Below are 26,343 nucleotides of genomic sequence, written 5' to 3' on the forward strand. Positions count from 1 at the left end.
AAAAGAGTGTGCGTGCCTCGTATGGGCGATACAGAAACTGCGATGCTATCTGGCTGGATCCCATCTCGTGGTCCAGACAGATCATTGTCTTTTAACATGGCTGCATAGTATGTCGTCGAAAAATGGAAGGCTTTTGCGTTGGAGTTTAGCGTTGCAGGGGCATAGCTTTGAGCTCTAGTACCGCAAAGGCAGAGACAGCGGTAACGCCGATGGCCTGAGCCGAGGTTTTCCGTAGCTGAATAGCTAAAAGAAACGCGGAACTGTACAATTCTTTTGAGTCCTTCGTCAGACTCAAGTGCTACTATTCAGCCTTGTGCGTGTGTGCGCGCGTTTTTATTTCTTTGTTCGAGTTCACTTGGTCACCACCATAGTGTAGTCTTCTGTTGTGCAAGAAATTACGAGCCTTGAAGCAAGTTACACCTGGTGATTCTCGGGAGAACTGAGTGTTCTCAGTGTGGGTGTCCGGTTTGAGATCGTCTTCCCCGCTAAAGGCAGGCAGAAGATTGCTATGCCTACCGGTCCAACAGCATGGCATGGTGGACACGACGAACCAGCTATTGCGGACTGTGGCCCTTCGGTAGGGCTTCCTGCTTCCTTTGGCCAGTTGACGACCAGGCAGCGGTGACGGGGCCTTTGCAGCTGTGGACAGTCCCATGCTGTGACCAAGCGTGTGATGTGCTGGGCCTCTTTACGACGTCGAGGTGCGCCTACCGTAAGACCTGCTATGTGGTGAGTGTCTCTGTGTTGTGGTGGACAGTGTTGCGCCTACGGAGACGGACTACGGCCACTTCAGGGAGCAGCGCCACTGCAGCCCTTACGTGACCTCTTCGGACGGCGGACGAGCTGTCATAACTGGCAATACGAGGAACCGGCATGCAAGGGACGCTCATCGGCGTACCTGCCATACGCTGTCCGCGTTCCACAGGAACGCGGGAAATCTCTTGGCGCGCTGCGAGGAACGCGCATTGTCAGGCCTGCCGTACGCAGTCGGCGTCTAGCGCGTGCACGGACGGCTATAAAAAGAGCGTGTCGGGAGTGCGCTGAGCTCTCTCTCTTGACTTCGCTGGCCCGCTCGTCTCGAGTGCACTCTGGGCCCTCGTGATGGAAAGGCGCGTCAGTACGCTCTCGCTGCAATGTACTTCTCTTGCAAATATGTAAATTAAACGCATCTTCTACTTGTTCGTGAGACGCGTCGCAAGAGTCGTCCTTCGCCGAATCCTGGGTGGCAGCCTGAACCCCTCCCCGGGCATATCAGTATGACAACATATTTTCTGTCTCTTGCAGACGGAAAGTTTGACTGAAGTAAGTAAAGATTAAGATCGTTGGATTTATGTCTTGATACACCAAAATGCTGTGCCACTATTTTCGGTATTTCGTTTGCCATGTCCGCGTGATGGCATTTAATGCACCATTACGGGCTGTCCGGTTTCGTCAGTTTACACTTTGTGACAATATTCGCACAGGGTCAGTAGATACCTGGTAATATTGACGACTAAGTGCCGAGCGGAACTTTCATGGACAGCAGCACCGTTGTACACATTAGCAGACAAATATATTTTGACCATACACTTTCTTCCTCGTAACATCTTTGGTGGACGGTGCGGGATACGACTAGCTATACCTCAGCAGCTGGATCTTCGCAGCGGACGGCATGTTGCAGCTACCACGATTACTGACCAGGCTACTCAATGCCAACAAGATCTGTCAGCCCTGCAGCCAACCATTGTGATGCAACCTCGTGACCCAGGCTCATTTAACAGCACAAGTGGCAGAGACATCGACGACCAGCTGGTTCTGTATGAGTGTGTCAGCAGAAGTAACCATCAGGATTTCACGATGATGTTGGTGAACATCATCTACTTGTATGGCATGGCAAAAACTGTAGTACGAGACGCATCAAGAATGATTATTCAGCTGAGACGCCTGCAAGCAGAAATTATGCTATTTATTTGGGAAACCGATCGGACGACAGGTAGACGCAAAGAAAAAGTTCTTGACTCGTGCTCATACATCCACAGTGCCATACATCGCGTACATCCAGGACGTGTTGGCTTTGTGCCGTAAGGTCGACAAGAATATGCTTGTACAGGACAAATATGGACACTTTTTCAAAGTAATTGTCGATGACGTCTTTATTTCCTGCTGTGTAAGAACTGCTCGGCGGTAGACCAAGTCTACCGCCGAGCAGATTTCAATTACGTTACCGAAGAAAGGCAGGATACAGATTGGCCTATAATTCTTTACAAATTTTTATCACCCTTCTTAAAAACTGGAACTATTTTACCAGCCTTAAGGCAGCTCTGAAACACACCCGCTGAAAACAGCTTGTTAATAATTACTGCCAAAGATGGTGATATTAAGTTTGAAACTAGTTTTACTTTAAAAGGATCAATATTATCTAAACCAGCACTTGTGGTCTTTAGTGACGTGATGGCCTGAAGGACTTCATCTTCAGACGTGGAATGAAGATAAAAAGAATGAGTACACCGTGGTATATTGCGTAAATGACCTGGTGATTGCTGCGTATCCGCAGATGCGCAGAAATGCTCACTGAACGTGGCGGCCACTTTTACAGGGTCGGTATACATTTTGTCGCATTGCTTTATTTTTATTGTGGGCTATGAGCAGTTTTTCATATTCAAAAATTCTTTAATGGTTTCCCAGCAGCGTCTCGTGTTACCTGTGTTTTTTACAATGAGATTCCGGTCGTAATTGCGCTTAGCACGCCTAAGTGAGGAAGCGAATGTTGCTGAGTATTTGTGAAAGCGGCATTTTATTGCGAGGTTATAAGGCTGCGACTTTAGTTTCTTATGAAGGTTATTCTTTTTAATAATGGACTTCAACAACTAGTTGCTTATCCATGGATTTCTAGGGGAACGATACCACTTCGTGACAGTAGTGGAAGTGGTACATGCATCTTTACCTGAAGCTGTTACTTCTGAGAAAGACTCAATAGCCTTTTCTGCGCAGTCTAGATTAGTCACCGATGTGCAGTCTACTGTGCTACATATTTGCACAAACTTGTCCGCGTCGAATCGGCGTTTCGCAGAGATGTTACTGGCCTTGGTATTTTCGGAGCCCAGAATGAAAAATACGGGATTATGGTCTGTAATGCTATGATCTTTTACACCTGCAACGTGTTCACTGGGAATGTTGGAGATGATATGATCTATTAGGGTATTCGAACCTAGTAAATCGTTTCTAGTTGGTGCTGAGATATGCGACGTAAAGCCATATCAGTATAAACAGTTCATATATTCTAAGCACGATGCACTATCAGGATCAATAATGTGTATAATAAAATCACCACATAAGAACGTTTTTATTTTCTCTCACTAGGTTATTAAGGATGATGCTTAACTGATTACAAAAATCGGAATGCGACGATAAAGGTGACCGATAAATAGAAGCTATAATAGTAGTACGGCTATTCAATGGTATAACACTATGGTTGAATTCAAGCCAAACAGATTCACATAAAAAATTGTTGAAGGTTATGTCACTACGGCGTGTGTAGGTTAAGGATGAGTTGACAAGTATGGCACTACCGCCACCACGACAGAGTTCCCGATTACAGTATTCAGAATAATAACCTGGCAATCGGTACAAGTGATCCTCATTTCCAGACAACCAAGTTTCAGATAAACATATCACAGAGAATGAATGTTTAAGCAAGAATATCAACGCAACAAGGTCATCCTGGTGCTTTCTAGGACAGCGAATGTTTAAGTGAAGTAGTGATAGGGATGGTGACTTCTCGAGTAGCAATCCTGATGTTTGCTGGCACGAGAACGCAGCCATGTTGATCTAAGGTCAGTTTAAAATGGGGACAGATAGGATATCTAAGAGAATACTCGGAGATCTTCTGCGCATGCAATTCGAAACACGCGACTGTCATCCGCCTTTCTGACTTTGATTGTACAATTGTCAGTCCAGAGATGCTTCCACTGGTTGGCTTTCTTAAGCACAAGTGCCTGTGCAAAAAGGCGCTTTCGCTCTGGTGTGAGATGGTCATTCACATGCACAGATGTAGGGCCTGCGCTCTGAGAAAACCCTATATCTGTTGTAGACAGGCGTGCCTTTCTTGCCTTTTTAGCGAATTCAGCCTTCTTGTTTCTCAAACAGAATCGCGCAATAATGTTGCTTCCATTCTTGGCGGGCACCCGATGCGCGGCGTCTATGTCTGTATCGGCAATTAGACAACCAATCTTCTCACCGATAACCTGGACGACTGCCAAGCAGTCTTCACCCTTTGTCTCAGGAATTCCTTTCAGTTCAACATTAGCAAGTCGCGAGTATTGTTCGAGGTCACACAATTGTTTACGGAGCTTCTTATTCTCATCCCTCAGAACCTTGTTTTCTTTAGTTAGTGCCTCATTATCATTCTTTACACGTTCACAGAGGTCATTGAACATCACAAGGCTTGTTTTCAACTCTGCGACCTTCTGCCGAAGAGCCTGTAATTCCTTTGCTAGTTCCACGCAAGTCGGCATTCTCAAGATAAGTAATGAAGAAATGTAAACTCAAAATACGGAACACAAGACACAAAATAAAAAAAGAAAATAAACTATATAAACAATAATAAAGGCAGCACTGGAAGCGAAAAAAAAAAACGCAAAACAGAAAAGACTGCACCGAGAAGCAACGAACCTGGACACAGCGAACACAAGGGTCAATGCTTGTACACAGCAGTAGCCACTGCTGCCAAAATGACAAGCAATGGCAAACGATGGTCTATTTGTAGGGCTCCTTGTCCAGTAGATGGCGAACGTAGCGGCTGAAGATCAGTGACGTAGTTGCACGTGCCGAGGATACAGCAGCAGCAGCTAAGCAGTGCTGTCCAGTGAGCCGTGCAGATAGGATTCACCACCTGGACGGAGCGAACACAAGGGTCAATGCTTGTACACAGCCGCAACCACTGCTGCCGAAAAATGGCTGTGGCTAAATGCTAACACCGGCGCGGCCGGACGGCAACCGGCGCGAATGCGACACACTGCATTTCGCACTGATGCGTTACCCAGACAACACTGAGTCTCCCTCTTTTCGTGACAGAGGGACGCCGGACGCGCAGAAACGCGCATGCGTCAAAGCAACGCATTGCGGCGCGCGCCTGCGAGTATATGGCAGAACCGAAGCCTGGCGTCACAGCGCAAGCGTGACGTGGCGAAATGAACGCCAGCGAGCACGCGCACGGTGTGACGTCGAAATGTATTGGCGCCTTGACTGTGGCATGTAGTCATGTCCTCACATGACACGCATCTCATGATTATCCAGTTTCCAGAAGTTACATACCTTCTTCAATCATTGATATCACGTAATACCAAATTTGGCATCTGTGTAGCTAGCGAAAGGTCCACGAGGGCATCATGAGTATGGCATGTAGTCATGATGTTACATGACACGCATGTCATAATTATCATGTTTGGATGTGTAATTCACCTATGTCATCCATCCGCGCCTTATAATACCGAGTTTGGTATATGTGAAGCTAGCGAAACGGCTGCGAGTGCATCATCGGCGTAGCATGTATTCTTGTTGTTACATGACACGCATCTCATGTTTATTATGTTTTTACTCCTACCATACCTTCGTCATTCATTCACGTCCCGTAATACCAAATTTCGTATAAGTGAAACTAGCGATACGGCCGCCAGCGCACCATAAGCGTGGCATGTAGTCATGTTGTTACATGACACGCATCTCATGATTATCATGTTTGCACCAGTCACATAGCTTTGTTATCCATTCACGTTCGTAAAATCAAATTTGCTATATGTGACGCTAGCGAAACGGCCGCGAGCACATTATGAGCATGGCATGTAGTCATGTTGTTACATGGCACGCATGTCATGAATTTTGTGTTAGGATCTGTCGCGTGTGTTCGCCATGCAAACATGCTTTCTCATACCAGTTTTGCACCATGCCATTGGAGCGAAACCACCGCAAGAGCTGCAAGACCATAACATGTAAATCATGACATTCATAGCCTACATATCATTATGTTCATGTTATGACTAGTTAATTATGTTCTTCATATAGTCATGTTATGTCCTATCAAGTTTGGTATTGATACCATTATCGAAACGGCTGGGAGAGCTAAAAGTTTTAGGCAGCTGGATAGATAGATAGATAGATAGATAGATAGATAGATAGATAGATAGATAGATAGATAGATAGATAGATAAGCTGAAGGTCGTGAAGTTCACTAGGAAATGCTTCACATTAAAAAAAAGAAAGTGGAATGCCGCACACCAGCAATTGGTGCTTCATAGAAATATTTTGTGTTCGGGGACTGAAATTGATATGCGAAAGACTATGTATAGTTGATAATAACAATTCAGCATTCACAAAAAATTGTGACTTCTAGCAAATTGAATTTATTCGACGTGTTAACAGGATTGCGACAGTCTTTTGATAAGGCCGCTCTAGATTAGGGCGAAAAAATAGTAATTTTTCTCTAACAAATTGCCCTTGAGGAAGATGAACGCTCATGAAAACAAAAAACACACCCTACCGCGTTGGACCGATAACAGCGTTTAGGTTTAGGGGACGCCCACCACCTTTAAAGAAACTGCTTGCTTACATTAGTATAAAACATTGCAAAGTGCAAAATAAATAAATAAATAACTAATTAAATAAATAAATAAATAAATATAGAAGCAATAAAATAAACAAGCCATTAGAGTAGTTCATGAACGCCCATGCCAAGCTCAATTTGCACCAATTTCGCTGATAGTAGAAAAGCTCTTGTGCTTTTCCCCATTCTTTTTTACGAAAAACATGCCATGATTGGAACAGCCTGCCTGCGTCACTAGTCACGATTACTAATCAGGAACGCTTTCGGGCGGCACTCGAAAATTTTATGCACTGATGTGCTCAACGCATTTTTTTCCCTGGTTTTGTTTGCTGCTGTTCGGTTACCGTTAATTTGTGTATCGCAGACTCGTTGTGCCATGTTGTAATTTTTTTGTTACTTTCTCTGTGTGTTAGCTCGTCATTACGGTATTTTTTTTTTGTCGTGGTGCTTCCTTTTTTGATTTTTTTATTCCTTGTTTGATTTGTCGCGGTGCTTCCTTTTTTTTAGATATTGTGTAAGCGATGTCATTTACACGTTGTTCTCGAGTGTTGTACGCATGAACTGAATGTGATTTGTTTTTCACGTTTCAATTGTATTTTTTGTCTTCTAAATGCACTCCCCTCTATAATGCTGTATGCCCTGAGGGTACAATAAATAAATAAATAAATTATATGACCTTATGAGTTCCCTGCACGTCTTTTCAATTTTTTACTAGGACAATGTGCATAGCCCAGGTGGGCGGGGGATGAAGAAAAAAAAAGTAAAGGGCTACAGTTGAAAATGGCTCACATTTGCTATGCAGTGCCTGCGCATTAACAAAAACCTCACATAATGTAGTGATGAACAGAAAGCGTCGACTTGAAGATGAGCAACAGACGCTTTCAAATTGATATATTCATGAATCGCAAGAGAAAACAAAGAATCGGAAGAAACACCAGTACGACCACCAACTTCGCAGATTTTTGTAGTGATCAATTTTATTCACATGATGTGTCGGGGTGGGCTCATCATGTATAAATTCTTGTTAATACAAATCTCGTCAGAAAAGATCAAATTAACCTAGTTTAATCGCAAGATACTTATGCGTTAATCAAGAGGTTTCCATTCAAATTTACATTTATTGCAGGTAACAGTAGAGTTAATATTGTGCCTTTGACAAAGCGTGCAACACGACTTCGTTTGTGTTCATGTTTATAGATTACAGTTTGACCGTGAGGATACCGCATGGTACCGGCAAAAATAAATATAGGTCGAAAATTTGTAACATACTAAGGAGACTAAATTTTGCGTTTAATTAATTTAAACCACCGTTGTCTTTGCAATCACGTAACGTATATGCTTATTTCAAGATAAATCACAAGACAAGTATACACCAAGGTGTTTAAAATGTTCAACGCAGTCAAGTTTTGATCCCAACAAGCTCTGGAATTAGTGAAAATGTTTGCATTTTGTGGTAAAGCTACGAAAACACTAATATTTTTACATTCTCAAACACATTTACCATTTCTCACACCACCTCACCACAGTGTCAAGATGACTTTGCAAAATACAAATATTGTCCATACTGTGCATTGGTTTATAAATGACACAAGCATATGCGTTTCATATTAGCGTCTCTGACAAATCACAAAGAGTGAAGGACCCAACACCGAACCCTGTAGCGCCCTGGCACTTTCGCCGTTGTATGAAAAAAATGAACCATTAACTCGGTCGGACTGTTTTGTCGAAGTACAATCATCCCTCACAAACGGGCTGTCACCATTATCTTGAAACAAGAGTTATAAAATATGATCACATGTCAGTTAATTTTAGCTGGGCAGATCCCCGCGATTTAAAGGGACCCTTCTGGGTCCCCAACAGACGTTATTTATCGCACTAGTTTCGGTGCTTTGTTGGCTGGTTTTCATTGCATATGTATTACATAGTTGCTGTGACAAATTAGACGGAGAAAATTATTTTCTCAGATGATACGAATTCATTACTTTTTACTTCAAGTGATTAACATGAACTAGAATCAATTATTATTGGACGGTTAAATTCACCATCAGTACGGCTTAGTCAAAATAAATGACAATTGAATGCACCAAAAACAACCTGCAATCTTCACAGACCTCTCATCAAAGAAACTTGACTGCCAAATCACTCTTATGTTTGATGAAGTTATTGTCAAAAGAGCAACTGAACAGAAAAGTTTCGGGAGTATGAGTTGGCGAGGACCTATCATTTACCCATCATTTGAGACACCTCCAAATCACTCTCAAATCATAACAGGTAGATTACCACTATCCCTCAAGAGGAAGATATATAACAGCTGCATATTTCCGGTACTTAGCTATGGAGCAGAAACCTGGAGACTAACAAAAAGGGTTCAGTTCTGAGGACGACGCAGAGAGCAATGAAATGAAAAAAATGGTAGGTGTAACCTTAAGAGACATGAAGAGAACAGAGTGTATTAGAGAACAAAAGGGGGTTAAGGATAACATAGTTGAAATCAAGAAGAGGAAATGGACATGGGCCGGACATGTAGCACGAAGACAGGATAACCGCTAGTCATTAAGGCTAACTAAGTGGATTCCCAGAGAAGGCAAGTGGGTTAGGGGGAGACAGAAGGTTAGGTCGGCAGATGAGATTAAGAAGTTTGCGGGTATAAACTGGCAGCAGCAAGCACAGGACCGAGTGGACTGGCGGAACATGGGAGAGGCCTTTGTCCTGCAGTGGACGTAGTCAGGCTGATGATGATGATGATGATGATGATGATGATGATGATATGCAATGCTTTATCTAACGTAGTACAACCATGCACCAAATAGCACACGTTGCTCCGATTTCCGCAAAAGGCTTAGTCTACAACGCACTCTTTTATTCAAGGCTATTTTATGGAGCATTAGTTGGGAGTACGACCACTAACCCAACAATGTACGACTCATACGGCTTCAAAAAAAATTTTGCGTAAGTGAAAGAAGAGCTAACTTTTGCGTATTCATTCTAAAAAAACAGGGAATGAAAACACGGACACATGAATGAAGTCAAGAAAACACAAACGACTACTAACAAATAACTTTGAACACAACGGCGCAAAATAAATAAAGCACGAAGACCTACCTACGCATGCCCATGCATAATGCGAACCTATTAGTCTGACACAAGCGGGTGTCTGCCTGAAAGATAGTCAAGGTGTATAATTTCATGTTCATGCAAGTTAGTCGATGGTTGGCTAACGAATGGGTGAACAATACTATTCTTTTCAGCCGTTGTGTGCACTTTCAAATGTCTGTAGATGTTTGTGGTGTCCCAACTTATATCTTGGGTCTGTGGTTGCATGCCCTGGTTCTTTAAAATTACACAAAAAGGTTGTATGACGATAGAAATACGCAGGGTCACTGAAAAACCATAAAATTCGTGAACTGTTCAATAATTCGTGCACATTAGATATATACATGAAAACTCGGGTGGTGTAAACGAGCAAAATGTCTACCATTTGATGAATCAGAGCTGTTCTGGTATGTACTCTCTCTGACTCGACATGCCTCAAACCTATAAACAAATTTCGCACGCAAACTAATAATTTCTTACCAGATTATTCTTCCTTTGCTCAAAACAGCAGGGTACTTTACTAGGAGTGCTCCTCGTTCGTGTATAAAAGGCAAAATGATTCGTATAATTTAAAACCGTGCTACATTTCTTCTTCCGTTGATTTTCGTGATAGAAACGCTGTGTACTACTGTATTTTTGTCTGACTTATATCTATTTAGTGTTGGTTCGATGCGATATTGCAATGTGTGTAGTCATTATGTGTATATTGTTTGCAATCATAAACAACTGTGCATATAAAATTTATTACTTTTACACAAGTATTACATATTACATAAACATGTTCATTGTTTGAGCATATAGCCGAAATTCAGTTTGAAATATTGCTGTTGTTTGAGAGCCCTTTGCCAAGGGTTCAAGCGTGATACAAAGCTTGCAAGTTATTGTGAATTGTATGCGGGGGGTAAGGCTGCCTCTTTTCCTGCGATGGCCCGCTTGGTAGCACGTCTCATCACGATTCCGAGGCTGAAGCTGGGTGGCCTCGGATTCTATTTCTTTGTGAGTGAGTTGGAGTTTATTTTTGAGGTTGTTGTTGGGCTTCTGCGCCTTCCATGTTCATTGAAAAGCTCGTTTTGCCTCTAAGAAGTGCGCTAGCGTCGAGTACCTTTTGGAATTTCAACCTTCGTCGAAATCTCCATAGGGGTGCTCTTCACTACTTCTTTTCCATTCGGGATTGTACCAGTCTGTTTTGTTTGGCTCCGAATATATTTAGAATAGATCTCAATCGGAACATTTATACTTAAGTGGTGGTTTAGGTCTAACCTGCATCATAATTTGCAAGACATAATGATTTCTACCAAGCTCCTCCTGAAGCTTATCCCATTTTCCCTCAGTGCCGCCGATGAACGCAAGATAGGGTATAGTTTCTTGACACACCAGTCACACAAGCGTAGTTGTAGGGACACTAAAGGGTCAAATAATTTTTAGTTTATTAGTAAAGTACCACAACCCTATTCCGAAATCGCCCCTCTTACAACGACATGGCGCTCACAGGGCCGTGTCGAAGAAAAGCGCGAAAAGACATACAGGTGGAGACGCCATCTTTAGTTTCCAGCACAAAACAACCTGACGTCATAAATTTTCAAGGTGACAAGGTCATAATACATAGCTTCTTATCACTAGAAAAGAAGTAGCTTGTCAGTTGTGCTTACCGTAGACCAAGCATACAAACTTTCACAAAGTATCATCAACTAAATGTCGTGAAACCAAAAAATTAAAGCATCCACCTTGATACTCTCGCTAATAGTTTGGTTAATAGTGAAACATGTGGCCTTAGACATCTCAATTTGAAGTTAGTCATTATAAAGCAAGTCATTGTTTCTACGATAGCGGCTTTTTGCTCCTCTCCCAGCGTTTGTTTCAAATGAATGCTGAAATAAAAAAATCTGAACCTGAATCTGAAAATCTGATTCTCTTCAGACTATTCTTAAAGAAGTCGTTTAAATCTTGTTTCTGTCCGCGAAGGAGCAGTGCACTTTCAGGATGACTTTTCCTTTTTTGTTAGGTCCCAAGTAGGTGCGCCACAATATGTAAAAAAAACTTTGATGGGTCCTTCAGTTTCACTTTCTAGTGTACAACGGAATAGCGTAATTGGGCCAAAGCATACTGCCTTCAACTGCACCGCAAGAAAATAAACGTTGGTATTGTTCGTCATTTCCGACTATGCAGAATACCTACAGCACTGAAGTCGCAAAGTGACCTCCGCACTTTGTAATGGGCCGACAGCTCTACACAACCCTCTCGTTGCATAATTCTCACATTTTCACACTAGGTGCAACTATCCACTACTACCACGTAGTAGGAGAATTTTCCTCCTTCTACGTCACATATTAATACAGTTTTTTACACTAAGGTGTTTCAAATATTTGCATTCATTTATCGTAGAACACATAATTGACACACAGCAAATTTGAGTTCAAACTTTTTTCTGAACCATGCGAAGTAGTTTGTCTCTTTCAGTCACAAATTTTAATGCATTGTTTGGAGATGCATCAAACTTGCATGACGTAATTTCATAGCACTCAGTGTTACACTTCACAAAAAACATGATGTATTGCTTTCTTTCGAGTGATTTTCAGTAATAAAGTTAATTAGTGCTTAAATAATGTGAGCATTATTTATGCGTCCCATCTTTTCTTCTGTACATACTCATCATTGCCAGTCAAGTTAAGGTTGTGGGGCACATACTTGAGACAATAAAGAAGAGTCTTGAGGGTACTTGACGCCATCATTTCTAGTTATCCTGCAAACAAGTAACTTCAATACTTCATTAAAAAGTTCTTACACCCGAAATGCATGCACGTTTTGTTTTTTGTTAATGTATTCATTTCGAGTGAATAAAAAATCTCGACGTTGTTCCTTCACCACCGCATGTCGAGCAATCATCGAACAAGTTTCGCTGAAAAATCCTCAGCAGTATGATTTAGTTACAATATTGCAAGTTGTACACTAAGGAAGCCTCCATGAACACACTAAGTTTCAAGTCATATGAAAAACACGCGGGGAATGATGTGTCATCGAAGTGGGTGTGCACAATTGTACATAACTTGTATGAAAACGATTTTTACGTGGCGTCTAACGTCCCCATAGAACTATATGATTATAAGAGACGCCGTAGGGGAAGGCTCCAAAAATGTCGACCACCTGGAGTTTATGTGCACCCATATCTGAACACACGGTCCTACAGCATTTTCGCCTGGATGTAAACTTCAGCCGCCGCAGCCAGAATTCAATCCCGCGACTTACGGGTCAGAAGCCCCAGTATCACAGCCACTAGAGCACCACAACGGGGCTTTCAAAAAGTTATTATTTAAATATTTCCTCTATTTTGCAATATCGCACACAGACGAAGCCGCCTTCACGACCACAATGAGCGCTGTGACATCCTCGGCGATATTTTAAAGCGATAAGTAGCCGTATATAAGGCCATGGAATTGACGGTTAAAAATTAAAGTTCATAGCTATTAGCATAGTTCTCCAATGACTACCTGCAGGCTTTTTCAGAGCAGTCAATGAACCACTGACCAATAAAAATCTGTACGGCGATGATATTTAAACATTAGCCTTCATACTGCACATCATTTCTTAAGACACGCGTTAGTACTATTTTGCCGCCCATATCATAATATGCAGCCTTTCTCAAAAGGCGTAGTTTACGGGGGTATTTAAACATCCTAAGGAGATTTGTTAGCAACCAATTGAGCACTTAGCTTCACTACAACGAGTTATCACAGGCGGACAGAACGCAATGGCTTTAGTGAGTTTTCGCTACTCTGTATGTTTGTAAGTGTTTTACCAGTTTCTCACGCAGATGCTGCCAAAGTAAGTTCCATTCTTCTGCTGAAAAACGAAGTTTAGGCCGCAAATATTGTTGCTGTGTTCGAACTGCTTGCGCGAAATCTATTTGGAGTTGCTATATCAAAATTTCAAGAAAATGCAAGTACCCAAGATTCTTCCCAATATGTTAAAACATTGGCACTAATAATAAGAGCCTTCTGTCTCTGTGCTCCCTTACATACTAGAAAAAAAAAGACGAACGCATGTTCGTTCAATCGTGCACTGTGGCAAAAGCTGCTGACGCAGTTTTCTGGGGTTACCATAATAGCGAAAGTTGTGCTAATTGGTGGCTCATGCTTAGGATCTAAAAAGAGCGCGAAAAATATTGACAAGGACAGAGGAAGAGACGGCTCCATGCTGATCAGCGCAGTGTCGTCTCTTCTGTCTTTGTCTATATTTTTTGCGCTGTTTTTACATCCTAAGCTAGGGTTACAGCGCTCAGCCCAGCTTTCAACTACCAACTGAAAATCCGGGGTTGGAGGGTGCGGAAGTTTTTGGTGGCTAAGGTGGAGAGAGTAGTGGACATGGTGGAAATAATAGTGGATATGCTAGAAGCTGTGCTGCTCATGATAGCTGATGGTGGTGAGAATGGGAAAAAAATTGTTACAGAGGGGGGTGGTGATGTTGCATTTTGTTCAAATGAGGTAGTGGAGAGCTAGTAGTGGTGACCATGCAAAATTCTGGCCGACGGTGTCGATTGAAAAGAAGTTTGCTAGATGGCTTGACAAATAAGCTGGATGGTGGTGATGTGATGGAAGAATCATGAACGATGTTGAAATGTGGAAAATTGAGGCCGCCGTAGGAGAAATAACCAATTTGGAATGTTTATCTCTAGAATACGCCGTGAAATATCTTTCAAACGAAAAGAATCCTACGTTTCCTTTATCTATGTGGCATAAATAGCCGCCTCCACTTTTGTGAAGCACAGCAGCAGTGAATGTTTGGATTTTGGGCTGGTACTTACATCACTTTAGATTCGTGACTTGATGTATTTTGATGTTTACAAGACAAGAGGTGCCGGTGAAAACAGTGATAGTAAATGTGTTACATCACCGCGAAGTTGTCGAGAAATAAATCAGCCCTATTTCGTTATTGCCCCTTTCAGCAAGTAGACCACAAAACAGCGGCTACATGATATGGCTTGGTATAAATGCCACAAAGGCAATTCTTGCACACCACATTACAGTACTTTAACAGTGAGAGTAGGTGCTACACCAAAACGCAGAACTTTAGTTTTCGACAACCATTGAAATAAATACAGCAAGCATGTCATCCGCTATATTGGTCTACCACCAGAATTTCCAACAAAGGTCAAGCCAAGCGTACTCACAAAGCCCGTTCAAGTGTGATCACACCTTTTATGTTTCGGTATACACAATTCAGACGAGTGCAATAGACTGTGCAACTTGGATGAGGCCTCACTTATATTGAATGACGCAATTTTTTTTCTGTTCTAAAGTGTCCACACAAAAGCAATATGCTCCCAGCAAATGAACGGGACCTGTCCCAGGCAGGCACTGGTTGAACTCGCTGGCACTGCTCCGACTCGTATGCGAAAATGCTGACTTGTTGATTTGTATGCATTACTGAACCAAAATGATGAAACACTTCTTCCCGCCCAGTGCATTCGTTTTTCGTCAAGCCTTATGTATAGCTGTAGCTAACAATAGAGCTTGGAATTAGTGGGATGGCAACGGCTGCGCTAGCCACCCTGCCTCAGCCGTACGCTGCACGAAAAAACATCACAGTACACAATCAATGACACATGAGTGTTTATTGAATGAGCTCTGAAATGGCATAAAACTTTTTCACATGTCGTCATTTGGAAAAAGCGTGAAGTGAATATCAAACCTGGCAGTCACAACCGGTAAACTGTAGGTGCTCATCGGTTCACTTCAATTTTTATTGTTGAATTGTAATAGAAAGGTACGTTGCCATTATTGCAATGCCATTCATCACCGACAGCACATGCATCTGTTTAATAAATGGGCATATTTAAGCAAGACGTCAAGGTCTTGTCTGTTTCGAGCATGCTACAAACAAAAGTGAAGCGAAACGGTGAATTAGCTTGTCGACTACTCATTCTGCAAACAGAAAAGCATGTTTTGGTGTGGTGTAGTCGCCGCACTACCACGCCACGCTGAAACAAGATTTACCTAATTTGCTTCATCAAGTACAAAATAATCTACAGAAGAAGTAGTTTTAGAAATCAAGAAACTTTGATACTCATGTACCCATTCTTTCTTTTTTTCCTTTTTTTTCTGGTACATAATTGCTTGGCTAAGACTTAATTGAATAATTTATAAGCTAAGGAACATTTCGCGCTTCTATAGTTCAAAACTAAAAAACCGCTTCCGATTCATCAAGAAACAATGAATGATTTTTATTAAAAGACCGGCAGTTTGCTCTGGAGAAGTAGCGAGAAAGTTGTTAATAAGTACTGTGCCGTCCTATCCAACCGATATTCAACCGGTTGGTGATTGTGAGGAGCCCTTTACAGTAAACTATAAACTTCGGAAAATCCTTTTGAGTGAAAACACTTAGCTGTCATTTAAACAATAAAAACATTAAAAAAGAAGTATTTTTCTTAACCTGAGCGATAACAAAGAACGTGTACAAAGATTAGAAACATGATTTACCTAAATTTATGCAGCGCACTGTTGAATAAAACAAGCCGATTTCAAAAGGGCGCCATGAGACTAGAACTTTTTTTTACAACTTGCGCCAAAATATTTTTACGGTAGAGCAAAATTCACGAAGTATTCTATCAAACTTTGTGGTTTGATAGAATACTTCGTGAATACTTCATAAATTAATAATGATTCAAAAGTTTAGACGCTTAAAACACCATACTCATTCTCTGTGCTTCTTCGTTGTTTGTTGAGTAAGTCAGGCGTCTAGAATCTTCCTTATTGCTAATTTTTTGGTGCAGTGATGTTTTTTGGCAACTTAGTATAACATAATGGTATGGCAAGGTCGTTTTACTTGTTGAGCTCACTGAAATACAATCTACATGAATATATTTGTAATGTCCTTACAGAAACAACACTAGATTACTAATATTATCACAAATTTTCTTATGGCGAAGCGTTTCTACCTAATGTTTTGCCAAAGTCATTTTTTCGCACAGGTGTGCTACAGTAGTAAAGAAGCAATTTATTTCTGACTGCCAATTTTTCTTGTCAATTTTCTACGTAAGACCGCCGTTCTTCATCGATTAACTTGAGAAACCACTGCTATTCGTAAGTTTACATGTATAAACCATGCTACCCCTTCTACTTTTCAGGAAGAACCTGAAAATATTAGAAAAACATGCCTGGACCCTGGGAAGTAAGTAGATCGTATTTTCACATCGAATATTTAGGCTACCGCTTGATTTTATTGGCCACGCTCACAGACTCTCAAGAACCTGAAGCCTACAAATGTACTCATCATCAGGGAGCCGATGCAAACCATGAAGGCATCTCTGAAATGTAGGGGGCTTATTCCTGTTCACCAAAAGCTGTTTCACATGACGTTATTGGTGCGATAAAAAATAGTTCTGTTAGCAACCACTGTGGTTTTGTTCGAGATGAACTGCTAGTAATTAGTGAGTATCGCTTTGTTATCGGCGTGGAGAGCAAGGTTGCTTGCTATAGTTATTTATCACATGCACTGCATTCTTACTCAAACGTAATAGGAAAATCTCTGTGTTGTAAAAATTGAAAAGTCTCATCTACGATGGTGAAGGACACGACTGGTTAGTCATATATTATAATCTTTTATTCAAAATCATGTGAAAGTGCAAATCAGCGGGCGTCATAAAAAAACACGTCAGCGCAGTTTTATGGCCCCGCCGGCTCGGCATAATTTCTAAGGAAGTTGCCGCGCGAGAAAAAAACAGTGAAAAGCAGTGATCGCTCGTCGCTGATCATTCAGGCGAGATAGATCAGCTCTTTCTCGTTTGTATTTTCTTTTTTTTCGCCAAGAGTGAATTCGCAGCCTAAAACCCTCTGTGTCGAGCATCCATCTGAAATGGTCTTAAGGCGACAACTGCCACTTTCGACGTACTGTGTAATCTACCAATTAGGACACAGCCCGTGTAATCTACCACATAGGACAATAGTCATCATACGCATTACGATGAGTTGCTGTACAAACGTGTTAGCCTTTATGAGGAGGTGGGTGGTGTGACTCTGCGATGATGCACATTGCCGCCGGGCTATTTCGCGCTTCTTTGGAGAACATACATTGGCAGAGACGAGTATGGGGTGCCATGGGCAAAGCCATGCATGGTTGATACTCCGGAAGCACAGCTCTCTTAGAGCGCAAAACTTCGTGAGCTCAGAAGACATTGCAATAGACGGTGTCGTGAGGAAAGCTCCAACAAATGGTGCCCCGAGAGCAAGGCCGTTTGCGGCAGACCACACGAGATGATGTTTGTCGCAACTTGAAGAATGCGCCCAACCGAAAAAACGTCTTTTTGTACCGCGTGTCAGCACTGTCTCTGTTAGGAAGACAAACCAAAAGCTTAGGATTATATCCTTTCACAAGAAATGATTGCGAAGAGAAAGTAGAAGACAATAGTTTTCATCACCCGAATTTGAAGGCATGCTTCTGGATGAACATTACAGATGCAGGTTTAGCGCATGTGTGCTGGAACCTGTACCCTTACGACATGATTAGGTTTGAAAATTGAGAAGCGTTCGCACCAACTTGTGACCATGCTGCCGAATCAAGTTCAACTAGCTTTGTCTCATTTTCATCAGCAGCAGCATAAGACGCCTGGCGCTGGGAAAAAGCATCTTTCACGCCCCGCTACTCAGCCCTTCCTGTGATTGCTGCTGCCACTTTATACCGGCAAACGTCCTAATATCTTCTGCCCACCTGACTTTCTGTCTCCCCTTAAACAGCTTGCCTTCTCTTAGAATTCAGCATGGGATCCTTAATGACCAGTGGTTATCTTGCTTTCGTGGTATATGCCCGGCCAATTTCATTTCTTTTACTTGATTTCAACTTACCCTCGGTTCACCCCTGACCCACTCTACTCTCTTATTGCCTTCTAAGGTTATACCTATCATTTTTCTTTCTATCGCTCACACCATTGTCCTCAACTTGAGAAGAACCCTCTTTATAATCCCCCAGGTTTCTGCTCCGTACGTAAGTACCGGTAACATGCAGCTGTTATATACCTTTCTATTTAGGTATAATGGCAATCTGCCATTCATCATTTGAAAATGCTTACCGAATGTGCTTCACCTCATTCTTAATCTTCGAGTTACTTTAATCTCGTGGTTGGGCTCCGCGGTTACCACCTGTCCTAAGTAGACGTACTCGTTTAACACTTTGATTGCACTACTACCTACGTGGAAGCGCTGTTCTTTTCCGAGGTTGTTGTTTATTACTATAATAAAAAATTGGGACAAACAGAACGGTTATTTGAGACCAAGTAGGATCGTTGGCCTTGCCAGTGAAAGCAGTGACAACGCCCGAGCCGCATAACCCACTGCTTCTTCAATAGAACTACGTTTATTTTACGCACATTACAATATAAGGCTTCACTTGTGCTATCCTTGCTTAATTCAGTAATGACGAATTTCAATTTATCCCCTGAGCTACCAGCAATGCAATGTGATCGGGAAAGCGCCGGTTATCATGGCACTCTCCATTAACTCATATCCATAACTCTTCTCAGTCTAGGTCTCTGAAAACCTCCTAAAAGGACGCGACAAATACCATTTGGGCGATCATATTCCCCTGTCTTACAACCTTCTTTATTGGTAACCTGGCGCTTTTTTTATAGAAAACTATGGTGGCAGTTGATTTGATGTAGAGTTGTTACAAAATGTTTATATACGATTTGATGCCTTGATGTCACAGTGTCTGCATAACTGCTGCAATCTTTATTGAATCAAAGGCCATCTTGTAATCAATGTAGGCTATGTACAATGATCGGATGTATTCTGAGCATTCGTGCACCATTTCATCTATAGTATGATTGTGGTCCATTGTTGAGTATTTTGTACGAATTTCTGGTTGATGACTTGATTGATTGAACTGCAATGTTGCCTTAATATGTTAGCAATTACCTTGGTAAAGAAGTTGTATATGACTGAGAGCTTGTATATGACTGATTGACCTCTAATTATTCCAGTCCTTGTCGTCCCTTTTCTTACGGATTAAGATGATGTTAGCATTCTTCCAAATATCTGGCACCCTCCCCGACAAAAAACAATTCGCAAACAGGGTGGGCAATTTTTCCAACACAACCTGTCTTCTGTTTCTCAGCGGCCACCTAAACCTGGTCATTTCTTATGATAAAGTTTATTCTCCTCCTCATCCTTTGGCTCTTCCCATGTACCTTAGAGCATGTTCAAATCTCTCAACATTTTACGTTTTTACATCGGAGACCCTACGCTTATAATCAACTGCCAATGTTCTGCCAGTTCTATTTTGTGTGTTGTGTTTGAGGCTTTTATGCTTTGACATTTCTCAATAAATTTCTTCGTTTCCTGAGAGGGCTTGCTATTACCCTCTATACCTACCATACCTCCAACTTCCACTGCACACTCTGTGATGACACTCGTCAGATTATCGTTCACTACGTGAACGCTAAGGCCCGTTTAACCAATGATTGCCTAGTATCTACTCTGAAATGAGACGCAATTCCTGTACATTCACTGTGGGTGCTAGCTCATATATGGGTTGCTTACGTACACGTTTCTGTCGTTCATTCTTCAACTCTAGGCGAATTCGGGACTTCACCAATCTATGGTTACGGCATTGGACCTAACCAAGCACTTCGGCATTAGGCACGATGCCTAGGTGTAGACTCAATATGAAGTATATTTTGTTATTACTTTCGCCATTAGGGCTCTTTCTTGACCACTCACGGTTCACTCATTTTCGGTACGAAGTATGCAAATCCGTAAATAACTGCGTTCTGCGAACTGTACTGATACCTTTTCAGAGGCATTTTAATTACCGATGCCTTACTCCCGGCTGCCTGTCATTTAGCCTGCTCCTTCCCTACCTCAGCATTGAAGTGGCCCATCAACGGTGTTTTTACCTTCCTAAATGACAATTCAGCGTTTTTATAGAAGCTTTCATCTAATAGTTCATCATGGCTGGACGTAGGCAAGTAGGCCTGTACCATCTTCCTCTTTTATCTCTTATAACTTTGTTTATGATAACTGCTTCTGTTGGAATAATGCTATATTATTTCTTTATGTTACCAGCTATAATTCTGTGGATAAAGAAACCCTCCCTTTGTTTTCTTCTCATCTTAATTTTAGCGACGCGTAAACAGTCTATCACAATAGACAGAGACGCACCCATGTTTTGGCCACACTCCAAAGACATGCTGAACGGAACTATTTCACACGAAACACAGGGAGAAAGGAAAATAAACGCAGCTAGGCGGACGAAGTCAACAGCTTATCATTATTTGATGTGCGTATGATAACTAGCGTCAACTGACCTATTTGCCGAGTGCCTATGTACAGCTTTCGTATTGAATGCTTATTAAAACCAGATAGCCCCGCCGTGGTGGTCTAGTGGCTAAGGTACTCGGCTGCTGACCCGCAGGGCGCGGGTTCAAATCCCGGCTGTGGACGCTGCATTTCCGATGGAGGCGGAAATGTTGTAGGCCCGTGTGCTCAGATTTGGGTGCACGTTAGAGAACCCCAGGTGGTCCGAATTTCCAGAGCCCTCCACTTCGGCCTCTCTCATAATCATATAGTGAATTTGGGACGTTAAACCCCATATATCAATCAATCAAAACCAGATAGCCAACAATGCAACTACAGTTTTATTTTTCAGAATGTGACAGCTGTGAGGATTTTTTAAAGAAAAAGTTCAAACACAAGCATTGCTTTGTCGTTGGCAGCTTGATTGTCACGTAGTATACCTCAGTTTGTTTTCAGCTTGATCTGCGGTAAAAGGGGCGAATAGCCTTTAGCACGATGATCATCCATTTATGGTGTCTGTGATCAACGCTCAGTGCAAACATATAGAAAAGAAAAAAAAGCTAGACTGATGTCGAGCATACTTGTGACAGAACAATATGTAACGTCTATAAGCACATACCCTTTATGCTATACAGTAAATCCAAAGCATTTCATACAATAATTCCCAGAGAGGAATTTAATGCTGCGATTGAGTACCCTTATAGGAATCATGGGAAGTACAGGCTTCAGATTGGATCGCGTTAGCTAGTTAACTGTCGGTGGATCTTTTTCTACGGTTTCAGTAGAAACTGTAGAAATGACTGAAGGTGTTGAAGGTGCTAGAAACTGTAGAAATGACTGAAATGACTGAAGGTCTGCCTTTGTTGTTCAAAGAAGCTGAAAATTGTTAGGCTTCTCAATTCACTGCAACGTTGGAGCTGTATAAGTCGTGTTTTAGAGTTAAAGCGAAACGTCGTCCACTCACCTTTCCCATAGATGTAGCGTCCCGTGCCAGTGCAGGATGTTACACCAAGTACACGTTTGTGGTTAGTGCGTCTTGCAAAACTCTTTGAAATCAACTGCAAAACGACGGGGACGCAAAGTAGACGCATCGCCACGCTCTTCTGACTCTACTTCACAATAAAATCAAAGGTGCGTTGGGAGCCAATTACTTAGACAGACACATCTTGCGTTGCAGAAGACGAAACGATAGTGTTCCTTACTTAATATTGAACTGTAGCATTTCTTACCAAACATCAGCGACGTTGACCGTATCTATCTATCTATCTATCTTTATATATATATATATATATATATATATATATATATATATATATATATATATATATATATATATATATATATATATATATATATATATATATATATATATATATATATATATATATATATATATATATATATATGCCTACGACATTTAGTTCTCCTGGCCGTTTTGATAATGGTATCGAAACTAAACTTGGTATCACATAACATGACTGTATGAAGCTATTGAACTAGTCATAACATGAAAATCATGACATGCAAGTCATGAAAGTGATGATTTACACTCAATGACCCTGCATCTTTTGCGGTGTTTTCGTTCACATGACATGTTGGAAAACTGGTATGGTAGGGCATGATTTCATGACAAACAGAAACCACAGACCCTAACGTGAAAATTATTATGCGTCTTATGTAACAACATGACTACATGCCACGCTCATGATGTGCTCGCGGCCGTTTCACTAGCGTCACATATACCAACTTTGGTATTACAGTACGTGAATAGATGACGAAGGTATGTGACAGGTGCCAGCTTGATAATCATGAGATTCGTGTCATGTTACAACATGGCCTCATGCCATGCTCTGATTCGCTGGCGGCCGTTTCACTAGCTTCACTTATGCCAAGTTTGGTATTACGGGATGTGAATGGATGATGGAGGTATGATACTGGTGCAAGCATAAAAAACATGAGATGCGTGTCATGTAACAACATGACAACACGCTATGCTCAAGATGCACTCGCGATCGTTTCGCTAGCTTCACTTGTACTAAACTCGTTATTACGCGACGCGAACGGACGACATAGGTAAATGACACATCCAAATATGATAATCACGACATGCGTGTCATGTAGCAACATGAGTACATGCCACATTGCTGATGTGCTAGCGGCTGTCTCGCTAGCTTCCCATATGACAAACTTGGTATTACAAGACGCCAATGAATGACGAAGGTATGTGACTGGTGCACACATGGTAATCATGAAATGCGTGTCATGTGGGAGCATGAGTACATGCCACAGTCAAGGCGTCAATACATTTCGACGTGACACGGTGCGCGTGCTAACTGGCGTTTATTTCATCGCGTCACGCTGGTGTTGCAACGCCAAGCGCCGGTCCTGCCAAAGCACGCGCCGTGCTGCGTTGCTTTGACGCATGCACGTTTCAGGGCGCCCAGCGTCCCTCCATCACGAAAATAGGAACGCGCAGTGTTGTCTGGGTAACAAATCGGTGCGAAATGCAGCATGTCACATTTCGCGTCGGTTGCCGTCGAGCCGCAGCGACGGACGCTGGTCACGCCTGGCGTCAGACTATAGAGTGCTCGCGTTTTGCGAACGTAGCGTCGTTCTGCCCAGCGTGAGCACGCGTCAGCGCTTACATTGGACCCTTTATGACGCACTCGCGGCTGTTTCACTAGCTCCACATATATGAAATACGGTGTTAAGTGACGTCGATGAATGACGAAATATATCACTGGTGCAAACATCATAATCCTGACACGCGTGTAGTGTAAGAACATGACAACATACCATGATCATAGCGTGCTCGCGGCCGTTTCACTAGCTACACATAACTAAATTTGGTATGACGTGGCATGAAATATAACGAAGGTGAACGACACATCCAACCATGATATTCATGACACGGAAGACATTTAGAGCATCATTTGCCTCCACCTCGTAACGTTGTGCTGATTTTAAAGTGACACATCATCAATTCTCATTCCTGCTTCGCATATCATCGATTCCCACTGTACGTTGGATATGCCATTTTTTTTTCATAAATAGATAATGCCTGTTTTTGAGAGAAAAACAAATATGTTCGTTTCTTGAACGCAATGTAGAATACAATGGCAGAGCAATGCATCGCCTGGTAGCTAAATTTGCCAAGGTTTCATTTTTGCCGCCTGGTCACAAGAAATTTTTGCAATAAAAACTGCGGACAAATAAATGAAGGAAGCTTAAATTAAACATAGGTTCATATCACTTTGTTTTAGACTCTCAAAAGAAGCGTCTTGAATCTCAATAACGTAATCCATCCAAAGTGGATCCAAAGGCTGGACTTCCCAGGATTCCCAGACACTAGTGCCAGATTCCCCTGTAGGTATTATTGTATGAAACTCTATGAGTAACTCCAACGTTCAAATTACTGACTTGGGGCTTATTTTATCGTCAGCTTTTTATGTGAGATTATGTAAATAACAATTTATGGGGCAACGTTCACGTAATACATATAAGACATAGAAAATGGTTTAAGAAGAGATTGAAAAATGCAGCTTAAATTACCAGTCTATTTTCGAGCAAGCCTACTCTTTCAGCTCCTCAAGCGGTTTTCATGAATAAAGCCGTCAAAAATTCTACCAACACATCGTACTAGCTCTCACGCAACATGGTTGCAACCCGACAATGGCACTGTGATTCGCACACACTGTGGGCTGCGCTGCTGCGCAGAGCTCCGCAGTTTATAATGACAATGTCCTTCATTTGATAAAAAAGGAGTGGCCATACAGCCTTTGCCATGCAGGAATTATTGTCAAAAGCTGTTTACCTAATGGGGACGCGACGATTATTTGCCTAATTAAAGAAGGGTACCTAAATTAGTTATTGCATATTCTGAGATTCAGTCATTTCGGTGCCCGCCCAATATACTCATGCTGAAATTCTTTAGATAAGAAACACTGCTACACTCCAAAAATTTTTACACACTCATAAGAGTGTATTTGTTTTGTCCCATGGGCAACATCCTTTTAGGATGTCAAGATACACCCTAAACATCAAGGTGTCTAGAAACACCCTGAAACCGTAGGGTGTAAAGAAACGTTACACCCTACTTTAATAGGTGTTTATAAACAACCCTAAACTATGGGTGTTGGATGAAGCTACACCCATGTGAGCGGGGTCTACACTGACGACCCCCTTGAAACGATGGCGGTTATATGGATGAGCTTACTTGATCAAATGATGCGCAATTAATAGGCAACAAAAGCAGAGACACGGGAGGTGACCCTTTTACTTGTGTGTTGAGGAGAGCCGTTCACCGCACTTCATTCCATCAAATATGCATCACCAACTGGCCCAAGCCTCAATTGTTCTCAGGGAGAAGCATATATGAACCTTCTCTGCGGCTGACAGGGAAGAAGGAAGATACTGGTGTCACTCACTGTACTTATACCTGTATGAATGCTGCTGATAAAATAAGGTGCCATGGTCTTGAATGAGCTACATGAGACCGGTGTATATAGGTGTACGTAGACAGTGCCGTAAACGACAAAGACGCGGAAGGCATTTACACATACACACTGACACACAAATACACACACGCACACGCACACACACACACGCACACACACACTACACCACAGTAGTGCAAGCAGTAACCTGTAGCGTAAGGTCCAGCCGAACATAATGCCGAAGCAAAAAAACATTTGAGCCCATATTTTAACATCTGCCTTTATTATAGAAAAACTGGAAATCTGACAAACAGGACTCTGATGGCATTCTGCAAAATTTTGAAATGTGTCACGGGACCAAGTTTCTTTCTCTCTATACTAAAAATTCATTGTTTTCAATACAATAAATCTCACAACTTTCAAAACATTTGCGCTAGTCGGGCAAACGACTGACATATATGGCGTTTTATTGACACACATACAATAGAAAAAAAAAACACGTTGAAAGAGTAAGCAAGTTTCTGGAGTCACATTTACAACGTATTACATCTCGCAGTATAAATTTGGACATTAAAAAAGACAACATTCAACAAGGTAGTGTAACTGAGGTTGTAATAATGTAATGTCAGTGTTGGTATACTTCTAACTGCAAAACCACTCGTCACCGCTGCTTGCACAATCATCTTCAGCTGCAGAGATGACGGGTGCCTTCGAGAGAAGTGGGGCGAAGCTGTACTTTCTGTACAGGAAATTCAATCCAGGAAACCTAAAATAAATACACAAGGAACAATGACTGAAATTTCACAAAAAGTGCAACATACAGTGTGCACCATGCATACCTAACTGCTTTCTTATACGTGTAAGTATAAATTGAATGCACAGCAAACATACTCAGTGGCATCTGACTTCACTGCAGTGAGAAATGCTAGAAAAGGTATGCTGAGCAATAAACGCC

At 41.9% G+C, this 26,343-nt stretch overlaps 1 protein-coding gene across 2 annotated transcripts in view; it reads left to right on the forward strand.

Annotated features, from left to right (window-relative positions):
- Nucleotides 1-13,268: 13,268 nt before the first annotated feature.
- The window catches only part of LOC119185125 (uncharacterized), a 41,921-nt gene continuing 28,846 nt past the window's right edge, over nt 13,269-26,343 (forward strand). For both annotated transcript variants that reach the window (XR_005111487.2, XM_075872317.1), the window contains exons 1-2: nt 13,269-13,489; nt 16,791-16,834. Coding sequence is in view for 1 of the 2 variants with exons in the window: in XM_075872317.1 (XP_075728432.1) it covers nt 13,445-13,489; nt 16,791-16,834 (89 nt within the window). In the remaining variant the exon portion in view is untranslated. The remainder of the gene's footprint in view (nt 13,490-16,790; nt 16,835-26,343) is intronic.

Source organism: Rhipicephalus microplus, chromosome 8 (assembly GCF_043290135.1).
Source record: "Rhipicephalus microplus isolate Deutch F79 chromosome 8, USDA_Rmic, whole genome shotgun sequence".
NCBI classification, from domain to species: Eukaryota; Metazoa; Arthropoda; class Arachnida; order Ixodida; family Ixodidae; genus Rhipicephalus; species Rhipicephalus microplus.